Genomic DNA, 13,887 nt, shown 5'->3' on the forward strand with positions numbered 1-13,887 from the left:
GTATGGGTGTACTGGTACTGAATCTCCTCTACTATACTGTCAACTTCCTCCTCCACAATTTCATCAGTTTCTTGATCAGAACTCCAATGTGACATTTTGTTGACAATATTGGGAATATACTTTTCAAAAGGTATTTTGGTTTGGGGTTAAGTCTTTTTTGGGTCTTGGATTTTAGATTGGTTTAGTGTAACCCAATGATGTGTTTGGTTGCAAAGAACGATTGTTGGTGTAGTAGAAAGAAAAAAAATTTGGTGATTAGACTTTGTGACATATATGAAGAACAAGAAAGAAAGAGAAACAAAGTTGCTTGCTACTGATTAGAAGAAAGAACGATTGTTGCTGATTACACTTTGTGACATATATGAAGAACAAGAAAGAAAGAGAAAATAAAATTTTCAAGTTTGCTTGAGGGAAAGATAGGATGAGAATGAGAGGATTAGTACAACAATACTAGATTCGATATATATAGATAGAGTAAGAAAGACATCCTACAACTTGACAATGAAAACAACATTCACGGGTTACTAAATTACAAAGGGCATACTACTAAATTACAAGACATACTTCACGTACTGGCTACACCACATTCACGGGTTAGAAAACCTTCACGGGTTACACAACAAAACACAACAAGCTTGACTAACAGGTCCACCTTCACTAGAGTACAAATAGCTTCACATGTCGCCTGGACCCGAACAACCTGAAACATAACAAAGGCTCCAATCAGAAACTGATCATATGAAAGTCGAACCAAACATATGCCAAATAAAAGAAATCAGAACTAAAACATAACAAAAATCAGAACTAAAACATAACAAAAATCAGAACCAAACATGTCACCTAAGTGTGTGTCAACATTTGATCAGTTAGCTTGTCTCTTAGTGTGACTTGAGCTGGTGTAAGGTCATCCTTGTTAAGGAGACTCTCAAGCAATCTCATTCTGCCTTGCCTATCTTTAGCCTCTTGTTCTTTATCCTTCATGGCTATAATCTTATCTAGCTTAGCCGCAGAAACATCCTCAACATCATTACTCACTACAGGTTTCTTACCTTTCTTCTTCGAAGCTTTAACACCCGGAGGCCTCTGTTTATCACCATCATATGTTGAACTGGGTGAGTATGCTCCGTCTAAATCAAGCTTAGTCCTTTTAGTGCTTGAGTCCTCAGTGTTCCATTTCTGATCATGCTTGAGTTCCCTCCAACAATGCCCTAGAGTAAATGGCTTTTTCTGGTCATTCTTGAAAAGCTGATGAGCCACAGATATCACATCATCTTCAGATTCTCCACTCTTCTTTCTTGCACTAGCTTGTGTGTAACACCCAACAAACTTGTTCACGTCGCGGTTTATCTTGTTCCACCTAGCCTTACATTGCGACGGCTCTCTAGTATTTGTACTCGATGCAGGTGCATTTGCTTGGAAATAGTCGGCAACTCTTTTCCAGAAGCAATCAAGCTTCTGCAAAGTACTAACAACTGGGTCTTTACTGGTATTTAACCAGGCACTTATGAGATTAATATCCTCCTGGGCACTCCACCTTGTCCAAAGTCCTCTACCACCTTCTTCTTCATTCTCATCGACACTAAGGTCAATACATTCTTCGGTGACAGATGGGGTGCTAAAATGGACAGGCTGAGAAGAGAATTGGGGGATATATTCGACAGGCTGAGAAGGGTGTGGTGTGGAATTAGGAAAAAGAGGATTTTCATGAGTAGTAGAGCCTTGTTGAGAATTCAAGAGATCAAGATAAGTAGGCAGAGGAAAATTGAAACGGTTACTAGAACCCATTGTTGGTGTAGTAGCGAATGGCTTATTCAAGTTGAGGATTAAGGTGAGGGTTATGGTAAGGTCAGGGTTTATATTGAGATAAATGTTTGTTAGACCGAGAAAGATACACTCGATGTTTGTAATGAGTGTTTACCAAAGAGATATACACTTTTCAGTATATCTCTAGGAGTAGACACCTCAAAAAGTTTGATTTAATCCTATTCTACTTGGGTTTAAAACTTATACGTATGGGATATTTTACTAGAGATATACAATTTTTTTGATCCAATATAGCTTAATCACAAAACAGACATGTGTATATATAACACTATATTTATACTTTTCAGAAAGCATTTCAGCTTTTAGGTCCATCATATCTTATCATATCTAATAAGATATGATGTCAGTGTTTCAAAAGTATTTCAATAAAGATTGCTTAAAGTCAAGACAATATTCAAATACAATCATGGAGACAAGTTCATTTTCTTTTTAATAGAAACCAAACCAAATTTCAACCAAAAATGCTTCACTCAAAACACAACTAGATTATCCTATGGGACAACAAAAAAAAAAAAAGGAGAATGTACCTGACTAAGGGAAGAAGACCAATAAGGAAGGTACCTCTTAGTAAGACCAAAGCTCAGAAAAGGGGAAGGAGACGATGCTCCAAATTCACAGAGACGACCTGCAACCAAAACCATCAACGGCATCAATGAATAAATAAACAGTCAAGAATTGAACTAAAAGACACGATAAAGAATTTTAGCTACTGTTTACTGGTTTTCCCCTGAGACTTACTCTGTGTTGTAGCTACTGGTTCTAACGGCTCTTTATCCTGAAGATAACAAGAATGGTTAAATTAAATGTAGTTGACCTTAAACAAAACTGATGGATACATCTTATGTGCAGAGATAGATACAGACTTAGAACCTACCTGCCATGTCAACCATGTCGTCCTTGAACCAAAAATTCCAGAGACGTAATTAATATATATAAGTTTACTCAAAATGCAAACTGATTAACGAGTAACTGAAAAAAAAAAAAAAGAGAACTCACCTGCTCAACTGTTTGGCAATGCGCAAATAAGACCACCTTCTCCTGTACTGCATCAAAACAAAATGCATAAGATCCAGTAAAATTTCTTTAAAAAAAAGAGAGAAGATTACATCAAAGAGTTCTATATACCTCTGAACCAGCAGCGAGCAAAAGGATTGAACGCAAGAGCCAACTGTCGTCCTGCAACATAAAAAAAGATGCATAATTAAGATCCACTAAAGTTTCATTCTCTCTCAGTCATTTAAAAGAAAAGGAGCGGTGATTGCAATGCGCAAACAAGATCACCTGGTCTAACAGTTTGGGAATGCGCAAACAAGATCACCTTCTCATGTGGTTGGCTTGATGAGATGACAAATTTTGGTTATGGAAACTTGTCCATTCTTCAAAACCATCTCGGAGGTTAGCAACAAGACGCAACGTGGTTAAACAAATAATTAAACACTAAACTGTAATTGTAAACAAAACAACAAGAAAAATTTAAAAGCAAACTCACGCTTTGGACGAGAGAAGATCCCGTGAAACCCACAACAAAGAACACTGGAGAGATCCTAAAACACAAGAGACATAAAAGTAAGTTAGACCAGAGTCTATCGGTTAATTGCTAACAATAATAAGCAACAACGATGGTGTGAAGTGAGGAATAGAGACCAAATTATATATACATAATGCGAAGATGTACAAAACTCTGTTAAAGATTAATTAAGAGCTCAGATTAATCTTGTTAAAATCCAAGAACGCTACAGAAGAACCAGCAAAGTAAAGACATAAGCTAACCATCTCTATCTTACTAAATCACACACAACAAGAACCAACTCGAATTCAAAACCACCACTCGCTATGTTGAAGCTCTAACCATGATTGAAACATAAAATTTCAATGATAAATAAATCTGATCAGATCCGGAAATTTCGAGATGTGAAAGATACCTTTAACCTTGTTAAACAAAGGGCAAGCCTCGTACTGATACAGAAAAACTTCATTAGCTTGAACTTCCTAACCAAGAGACGATGCGGCGGCGGCATAGAAGAACACAATCCCAGCGAATCCGCCGGCAAAAGAAGGAGTTGAAATCTCCGGAAGACCGCCGAATCTTCGGGTGATATGTTCGGAGGACGAGATCGTTGTAATCGCCATGGATTGAGCGAGCCGTGCATGGATTGCGACGGACGAAGATCTCTCACCGTTTCGTCGAGAGAGAGGAAAGAGAAAGATTGGGGAAAAGAAGAAAATGAGAGAAAAAAATAAAAAAATATGTTATATATTTTAACAAAATTCAATTAGAAATTGACACGTACCGCGTCTTCATTGTGCCTTCCGATACTCCGTATAGCAACGGTTCCTGCATTTTGTGGGCCATTTCTTTTAATTTTTCTTTTCTTTTGGGCTTAGAAATGGTTTGAGTAACCCAAAAAAACTCCACTGGCCATGCTCTTAGTCGTCTATACTGCCTTCGCAGGAGACTAGTGTGATTGATAACTTGATTTTTTGCTTAACTACTTAATGCTCGTTTTGGATAAGTAATAAAATTGGGTTTATAAATAATAATTTTACATCATGTCAAACTAATCATAAAAATAAATTATAATTTTTTAAAAAATACAAAATAAATAAAAATAGACTAGTACACTCATCAAGCAATCAATATCTCATAACATTTATGGGTTAATTGGGTTATTTTTCTTTCCAAAAAAAGGAAAATGTTTTATTTCGTTTTCATTGCCCAAAATCTATACTTTTTTGGGGTTAATAAAACGAATCAAACTCTAGATTTAGGTTGCATGGAAACTCCATACTTTTCCTGTTTTATGAGAACGTTTGGCTACAATATACTCCCTCCGTTTCAAAATATAAGATGTTTTAGAGAAGTTTTGTGTTTCATAATATAGGATGTTTTTAAGTTTCTATGCAACTTTTATATTACTTTAGTATTTTATATTATGTAGTATTGTTTCTGATTGGTTGAACTTACAAAGACTAAAGCTCAAAACGGCAACGTTTTTGTGACAGGCTCACAAGCAATTAAGCCTAGAACAAGCTCAAGCCCATTTCACTCAAAGTCCACCTCTCGTCAACGACAACCTGCAACAAATATAGGATTAGCAGAGAATGCAGAACGTATGAGAGCGACATTACACAACAAGTTTGAGCTTCTGGGATCTTGTATTACAGCTGGCCAAGAATAGAAGGATCTAGACTTTAGGGTTAAAACATTGTCTCCCTATAAAAGCATCTTGCAGTTGTAATATTAAACTTAAGGTTGAAGAAATAAGAAAACAAAGTTATTTCTATTTCTCTCTATCTTCTTCATGGTATCAGAGCCATGGATGGATTCATGGATCTCTATTCCACTCCTTCTCTGCACATTTCAAATTGTGTCACTTTAAAGCTCACTGAGCAAAATCACATCATCTTGAAATCCCAGTTTGAATCTTTTCTCAAAACTCAAGCACTCTTCGGTTTTGTTAACGGTGCTCACAAACCACCAACTGAGACGATACCTATTCGCAACAACAAAGACGGCAAGATTGAAGATGTTCCTAACCCGGACTTTGAGAGTTGGTCCAGATCTGACCAAGTGGTCAAGGCGTGGCTGCTTGGTTCAATGACTGAAAATGTTCTTCGTCTGGTTGTTGGCTCTGCAACAGCTCAGGAGGTATGGGATACTTTGACTTCTCACTTCAACCGTACCTCTTCATCTAGGTTATTTGAACTGCAACGTCGTCTGCAAAACTCTGAAAAGTTAGACAAGAATATGTCTGATTATCTAGGGAGCATTAAAGATATTTGCGATCAGTTAGCCTCTATTGGTGACCCTGTTAGCGAAAAGATGAAGATTTTTGCTGCTTTAAGAGGTCTGAGTCGTGACTATGAGCCGATAATAACTGTTATTGAAGACTCAATGGATGGAAGTCCTCAACCAACATATGAAAATGTGATTTCACGTTTAACTGGTTATGAAGATCGACTTCAAAGCTATTCAAACTCTTCTGACATCTCTCCACATCTTGCTTTTCACACAATGAGGTCATCAAGTTTCTCAGGCAGAGGACGTGGGAACAGAGGCAGAGGTCGTGGAAGCTACTCAACCAGAGGGCGAGGCTTCCACCAACAGTTTTCTGGCTCTCCTCAGTTCTCAGGCTCTCATCAAGGTTTCACCAAAACAGAGTTACCAGTCTGTCAAATATGCAGCAAAAGAGGACATAATGCTCTAGACTGTTGGTATCGATTTAATGAAGAGTATCAGAAACAGGAAGTTGCTGCTGCAGCGTTCTCTGCACTTCGTGTCTCTGACGTCACTGAAGACGATGGGTGGTATCCAGATTAAGGAGCAACCGCTCATATTACAAACAATGCTCAACGTCTGCAGAAAGCTCAGCCTTACACTGGGAATGATACAGTCAAGGCAGGTGATGGGAATTTTCTTCCAATCACACACATAGGTTCAGCAAATCTCCATTCTACTTCAGGTAATCTTCCTTTAAAAGATGTCTTGGTTTGTCTTGCAATAGTGAAATCTTTGTTGTCAGTTTCAAAGCTGACTAAGGATTATCCATGCGCAATCATGTTTGATTCTGATGATGTTCTTATTAAAGACAAGCAAACAAGCAAGGTTCTGACAAAGGGAAAGGAAAATGATGGACTTTACAAACTGGAGGATCGAAAGTATAAGATGTTCTACTCGACCAGACAAATCAAAACCTCTGATGAAGTTTGGCATCACAGACTGGGAGATCCTAATGCTCAAGTCCTCCAATTTCTTTCTGCAAATAAGGCGATTCAAGTTAATAAAAGTACCAGCAACATGTGTGAATCATGTCGGCTAGGGAAGAGTTCGAAGTTGCCATTTGTTTCTTCTGATTTTCATGCTTTTAGACCTTAAGAAAGAGTTCATTGTGATCTCTGGGGTCCTTCACCTGTTTCTTCCATACATGGATTCAGGTTTTATGTAGTCTTTATTGACAACTTTTCAAGATATTGCTGGTTCTATCCTCTTAAGAGAAAGTCAGATATTTGTTCTATATTCTTCCAGTATCAGCTCTTTGTTGAGAATCTTCTACAAAACAAAATTGGGATTTTTAGTCTGATGGTGGAGGTGAATTCACAAGTAAAAGATTCTTAACTCATTTACAAGAGTCTGGCATTCAACATTACATTTCCTGTCCGCATACACCTCAACAAAATGGGCTGGCGGAGAGAAAACACCGACAACTTACAGATATGGGTCTCACTCTTATGTTTCAGAGCAAGACACCTCAAAGTTATTGGGTAGAGGCGTTTTTCACTGCAAACTTTCTCTGCAACCTCTTACCAACAACTTCTCTTGATGATAATCACAGTCCCTTTGAGGTTTTACAAGGCAAAGCTCTAGAATATTCAGCTTTACGCACTTTTGGATGTGCCTGCTACCCAACTCTTCGTCTATATGCTCAAAATAAGTTTGATCCAAGGTCTCTCAAGTCTATTTTCCTTGGTTATACAGAAAAATACAAGGGCTATTGCTGCTATCATCCTCCGACTGGTCGTGTATACTTGAGTAGGCATGTCCTCTTTGATGAAAACTCATTTCCATTTGCAGACACATACACCTCTCTGCAACAATTTGTTCCTACACCGCTGTACACAGCATAGCTTAAAAGTTCCTCTGGTGAACCCACTTCTTCTGTGGTTTCTGATCAACTCTCTTCGAGTGAAATCATAATGCCTGTAGAACCTGCAACTTCTATCGAAGCTCAAGAACCTGCAACTCCTATCGAAGCTCCAGAATCTGCAACTCCTATCAAAGCTCAAGAACCTGCAACTCCTATTGAAGCTGAAAACTCTGTCGACACTGCACCTGTCTTATCACCTCCTGCAATGTCGGTTGTTCATGTTGATTCTCCTACTCCTGACGACGGTTCACCTCATGGTTCAGCTGAAAGTGATGAAGAATGTACTGAGTGTACAACAAGCTTAGACCTTGTTCCTATAGGCAACATCGTTCTCTCATCACCACCTCAGCTGACCACATATGGTGCTACCGATCAACCTGAAACATCAACAGCAGAACTTCAACTTGCTTCCACACACCCTATGATCACACGACTCAAATCAGGCATTAGTAAGCCAAATCAGAGATATGCCTTTTTGTCTCATAAAGTGTCTCACCCTATGCCTCAGACTGTTACTGAAGCCTTGAAGGATGAACGATGGACTGCTGCTATGTGCGACGAAATGGACAACTGTAAAGAAACAAGAACATGGTCTCTTGTTCCTCCCACACCCGATATGCACATTCTCGGTTCTAAGTAGATTTTTCGGGTTAAACTTCATGCTGATGGATCCTTAGACAAATACAAAGCTAGATTAGTAGCTCAAGGCTACAAACAAGAAGAAGGCATCGACTACCTTGAAACGTACAGTCCTGTCGTTCACACTCCCAGTGTTCGCGCAGTTCTGCATATTGCCACTCTGCTCAACTGGGAACTTAAGCAAATGGATGTTAGAAATGCATTTCTTCATGGGGATCTTACAGAAACTGTTTACATGAAGCAACCTGCAGGCTTTGTGGATGCAGAGGACCCTGATCATATCTGCTTGCTGCATAAATCTCTCTATGGGCTTAAACAAGCTCCAAGAGCCTGGTTTGATAAGTTTAGCAGTTTTTTGCTTGACTTTGGCTTCTTTTGTAGCATTCCAGATCCCTCTCTCTTTATTTGTGCTAAAGATGGTGATGTGATCTTCCTGCTTCTATATGTTGATGACATGGTGATAACAGGAAACTCCTCTACTCTCCTAAACAAGCTTCTTGATGAACTCAACAAGCAGTTCAGAATAAAAGATTTGGGTCAGTTACACTACTTTCTGGGAATTCAAGCCCAGTTCCATCATGGCGGTTTGTTTCTCTCTCAGCAAAAGTATGCTGAAGATCTTCTAGTTGTTGTAGCCATGGCAACCTGTTCTGCAGTTGCCACACCACTTCCACAACAACTTAGTAAAGCTCCAAATCAACATAAACTCTTTGAGAACCCTAAATATTTTTTAAGTCTTGCTGGCAAGCTGCATTATCTAACTCTCACAAGGCCAGATATTCAATTATCTGTCAACTATGTGTATCAGAAAATGCATGCTCCTACGGTTTCTGATTTTCAGTTACTTAAACGCATACTTCGTTATATCAAAGGCACCACTACCATGGGTATCTCGTTCAACAATACCACCAATTGTAAACTCCGGTGTTCAGTGATAGTGATTACAGTGGTATGCAACACTACTAGTCGGTCTACTGGTGGTTTCTGCACATTTCTTGGTGAAAACATTATCTCTTGGTCCTCTCGCAAGCAACCTACAGTGTCTAAAAGCTCTACTGAAGCAGAGTATCGTGCTATGTTCGAAGCCACTTCAGAGATCACTTGGCTCGTTAAGTTGCTTCGCAGCCTTGGTGTTCCCCAGTTTGAAAAGCCAGAGTTGTACTGCGACAACCTCTCTGCCGTATACCTAACTGCAAATCCAAGTTTTCATGCTCGAACTAAACATTTTGTCAATCACTATCACTATGTTCGTGAACAAGTGGCCTTTGGCAACCTCATCGTCAATCACATCTCTGCAGACTATCAGATTACAGATGTCTTCACCAAATCGCTTCCGCAAGGTCCCTTTGAAGCTCTGTGACTCAAACTTGGTGTTGTTGTTCCACCTACTCCAAGTTTGCGGGGGAGTATAAAGACTAAAGCTCAAAACGGCAACGTTTTTGTGACAGGCTCACAAGCAATTAAGCCCAGAACAAGCTCAAGCCCATTTCACTCAAAGTCCACCTCTCGTCAACGGCAACCTGCAACAAACAGAGGATTAGCAGAGAATGCAGAACGTACGAGAGTGACATTACACAACAAGTTTGAGCTTCTGGGATCGTGTATTACAGCTGGCCAAGAATATAAGGATCTAGACTTTAGGGTTAAAACATTGTCTCCCTATAAAAGCATCTTGCAGTTGTAATATTAAACTTAAGGTTGAAGAAATAAGAAAACAAAGTTATTTCTATTTCTCTCTATCTTCTTCAGAACTTGTTAAAAGTAAAAACTTCTTAATATACGTTTTTAGTTAAAACATCCTATATTTTGAAACGGAGGGAGTATATATTACCCAAAAGTTTGTTCTTCAGTCGGTTTGAGGAACAAATATTGGAAATAATTAACGGTTGAAACAGACGTCAAAAGATACATTAATTACTCTTTGGAATTTTACAATTTTTACAAACTGTTTAGTCGGAAGTGATATAACACGAAACTTGTCGTCAATTGGCCGTATTCTTAATGGTTTTGCTTTTGAGAAAGTGAACAACTTGACTTGACTTGAGTTTTGAGAAAACAATTATTTGCATATTTTTGGATTTTTTACTCTATAAGTTTCATTAATACTATTACCACCACCATTTACATGTTTTTGTTCCTCCCTTGTACTTATACTTCCCTGCAAATTATGAGATTGTTTGTTTTACTTGCTTTTTTCAGTGCTCTCATGCTACTTGATGAAGCATATCGTTTTACGGATGAAACTGATATGATGGCGTTGCTGGAGTTCAAGTATCAAGTTTCTGAAGAAACAAGAGTTGTCTTGTCCTCTTGGAATAACTCAAATTCTCTCTGCAAATGGAATGGGGTTACATGTGGCCGCAAACACAAGAGAGTAACTGCTTTGGACCTTGGAGGACTGCAATTGGGCGGCGTGATATCACCATCTATTGGTAATCTCTCGTTTCTCATATCACTTAATCTCTCCGACAACTCTTTCAGTGGTATCATCCCTCAAGAAGTTGGAAACTTGTTTAGACTTAAACACTTGGATATGAGCTTTAATTTTTTGGGAGGAGGGATTCAAGTTAGTCTGTCTAACTGCTCTAGACTGCAAGGGCTTGATTTATGTTCAAATCATCTTGGAGAAGGTGTTCCTTCAGAACTAGGGTCATTGACAAAGCTTGTATTTTTATATCTTGGTCGAAACAAGCTGGAAGGGAAGCTCCCTGCATCTCTTGGAAACTTGACATCCCTGAGAAGTCTTACGATTGCACGTAACATTATGAAAGGAGAAATTTCAGAAGATGTAGCTAGATTGACTCACATGGTGGAACTTAATTTAGGAGTGAACGATTTCGTAGGTGTTTTTCCTCCCGCCATCTACAATTTTTCCTCACTTAAGTATTTATACATCTCTGGTAACCATTTCTCGGGTTCCTTGAGGCCTGATTTTGGTAAGCTGCTACCAAACCTACAAGAGTTAAATATGGGAGGTAATAGTCTCACGGGAGTCATTCCAGCAACACTTTCCAATATCTCGACCCTTCAAAAGTTGGGAATCGATGATAACAATCTAGTTGGCAGTATTCCTCCGAGCTTTGGAAAATTACGGAATTTGCAACTGCTATTAATTCAAAGTAATTCGTTAGGAAGTTACTCTGTTGGAGATCTTGAATTTATGGTTTCTCTAACTAACTGCACAAAACTAGAGACCTTAGAGATTGGTCACAATAGGCTCGGGGGTGAATTACCTACCGCCACTGCGAATCTCTCCACGAACCTTTACCATCTAGACCTTGGAATAAATTTCATCTATGGAAGCATTCCTTATGACATTGGGAATCTCATAAGCTTACGAAGCCTTGGCTTGCAAGAAAATATGTTGACAGGTGCGTTTCCAACTTCTCTTAGTAAGCTTTTCAACTTGGAGGGATTAAATCTCATGTTAAATAAATTTTCTGGAGAATTGCCATCTTTTCTAGGCAACCTCACTCGGTTAGACATTCTATATTTGCACAACAATAGTTTTGAAGGAACTATTCCTCTGACTCTCAGTAACTGTACTTGTCTGCGGGAGTTATACATTAGTTCTAATAAGTTGGTTGGGACTATACCTCGGGAAATTATGCAAATCCAGTCCGTTGTTAATCTAGACATGTCAGGTAATTTCTTGACCGGCTTTCTACCACTAGATGTTGGACAACTTGAATATCTTGTTCAACTATCAGTTGGACATAATAAATTATCTGGACAAATCCCACATGCCTTGGGAAATTGTCTCTCGATGGAAATACTTTTGATGCAAGGAAACTATTATGATGGGGCCATTCCAGATATAACAAGGTTAAAAGCTGTTAACAGAGTTGATTTCTCGAACAATAATCTCTCTGGGAGTATACCTGCATATCTTGCTAATTTTTCCTCTTTAGAGTATCTCAATTTATCGGTCAACAACTTGGAGGGAAGTGTGCCAACAGAAGGAATATTTCAGAATGCTACAACAGTTTCAGTATTTGGGAACAAAAATCTTTGTGGAGGCATCAAGGAAATAACACTTAATCCATGCTTTACGGGAGGTCCACTTATGGGATCAAAGCATTCCTCTCACTTAAAGAAGGTTGCGGTTGAAGTAAGCATAGGCATGGGTTTGCTTTTGCTGTTTTTCATAGCTTTACTTTCTCTACGTTGGTTTAGAAAAAGAAAGAAGAACCAGCAGATTAATAATCCATCTACTTCCACACTGGATGTCTTTCATGAGCATATAAGTTATGGAGAGATCCGAAATGCGACTGATGGATTCTCTTCGAGCAATATGGTTGGGTCAGGAGGAAGTTTTGGTACTGTATATAAAGCCTTGCTCCCTGCAAAGAACAAGATTGTTGCAGTGAAAGTTCTAAACATGCAGAGACGTGGAGCAATGAGAAGCTTTATGTCAGAATGTGAATCCCTCAAGGACATAAAGCATCGTAATCTTGTGAAATTATTGACGGCTTGTTCAAGTATTGATTTCCAAGGAAACGAATTTAGAGCTCTCATTTATGAGTTCATGCCTAATGGAAGCTTGGATAACTGGCTGCACACAGAAGAAGTCGAAGAGATCATTCATAGGCCTTCAAGAACATTGACATTTCTTGAAAGGCTCAACATTGCCATAGACCTGGCTTCTGTTTTGGACTATCTTCATTTCCATTGTCATGAACCTATAGCTCATTGCGATCTTAATTAAGCCAAGCAATGTCCTTCTAAACGATGATCTTACAGCTCATGTTAGCGACTTTGGTCTATCCCAGCTTCTCCTAAAATTCGACCAAGAGTCCTTCCTCAACCAACTCAGCTCGACCGACGTCAGAGGAACCGTCGGCTATGTTGCACCGGGTAAAACTGTCACACATCTGATATCTTGTACTTAGAAATCGCATATATATTATGTTTTCATATACAATCTTTTTTTTTTATGGATTATGGTGCAGAGTATGGAATGGGAGGACAGCCATCAACACATGGTGATGTTTATAGCTTTGGGGTTCTCCTTTTGGAAATGTTCACTGGAAAACGACCAACCAGTGAATCCTTTGAAGGAAACTTTACTCTCTACAGTTATACGAAGTTGGCGTTGGCGGAAAGAGTACTGGACATTGCAGACAAATCAATTCTTCACAGCGGTCTAAGAGTCGGTTTTCCTATTGTTGCGTGCTTGACATTGGTTTTGGAGGTGGGACTAAGGTGCTGTGAAGAATCTCCAGCGAACCGGTTGGCAACTAATGAAGCCGCAAAGGAGTTAATATCCATCAGAGAGAGGTTCTTTAAAGCCAGAAGAACAGCTAGACGTTGAAGTGTTACTCGTTTTCCTTCACAAACTTTCAAACCTAGCTACCTAAAGGCTTATTCTGAGGCCTCGAATGAATAATCGTTTTCATAATGTGTGGTTTTCCTCTTTATATATATGTACCATAGTGCTTGTCTGCTTGCGGAGTGTTTTTAATGAAAGACTGTGTTATTTGCATACAAAAGATGAATGATATGTTGTAAGAATAGTAACTAATAAAGAGAAGAAGAAGAAAAACAAATTGTCCTTCTACGGAGAAAAGAATTTTATAAATAATGAAGCAGCATCTCGAAGATACAAAAGCAACAATATTGTGGTTGTTTAATCTTTTTGCAGGGAATTTAACGTATATCGGTTAAACTGTCAAAAAAAAATTGCTTTCGCACTTTCAAACGTTTTGGTTCCACATACCCGCAGCCCGCTTATGATTCTAGGCAACCTAGAGACTGTACGGAGCTAAGAGCGTCCACG

General features: G+C 38.9%; 1 protein-coding gene, 1 long non-coding RNA gene and 1 pseudogene across 3 annotated transcripts; 1 reads left to right on the forward strand and 2 right to left on the reverse strand.

The window, feature by feature from the left end:
• Positions 1-840: 840 nt before the first annotated feature.
• Positions 841-1,785, reverse strand: LOC109126414 (glutathione S-transferase T3-like). Its single transcript, XM_019229948.2, has one exon. The coding sequence runs from the start codon at positions 1,783-1,785 to the stop codon at positions 841-843; it is 945 nt and encodes a 314-aa protein (XP_019085493.2).
• A 1,034-nt stretch (positions 1,786-2,819) lies between these two features.
• Positions 2,820-3,226, reverse strand: LOC147938263 (uncharacterized). Its single transcript, XR_015566038.1, has 3 exons — positions 3,106-3,226; positions 2,950-3,000; positions 2,820-2,867 (listed from the first exon to the last, which is right to left on the reverse strand). It is a non-coding gene; the product is annotated as an uncharacterized LOC147938263 (long non-coding RNA).
• A 6,992-nt stretch (positions 3,227-10,218) lies between these two features.
• Positions 10,219-13,600, forward strand: LOC104710943 (putative LRR receptor-like serine/threonine-protein kinase At3g47570; annotated as a pseudogene). Its single transcript, XR_015566933.1, has 2 exons — positions 10,219-12,965; positions 13,061-13,600. The product of XR_015566933.1 is annotated as a putative LRR receptor-like serine/threonine-protein kinase At3g47570 (transcript).
• The last annotated feature ends 287 nt before the right edge of the window (positions 13,601-13,887 follow it).

Source organism: Camelina sativa, chromosome 9 (assembly GCF_030686135.1).
Source record: "Camelina sativa cultivar CO46 ecotype springtype chromosome 9, ASM3068613v1".
NCBI lineage: Eukaryota > Viridiplantae > Streptophyta > Magnoliopsida > Brassicales > Brassicaceae > Camelina > Camelina sativa.

Excerpts from the sequence above, each read along its gene's own strand:
- LOC109126414 (XM_019229948.2), bottom strand. The coding sequence starts at position 1,785 with ATGGGTTCTAGTAACCGTTTCAATTTTCCTCTGCCTACTTATCTTGAT.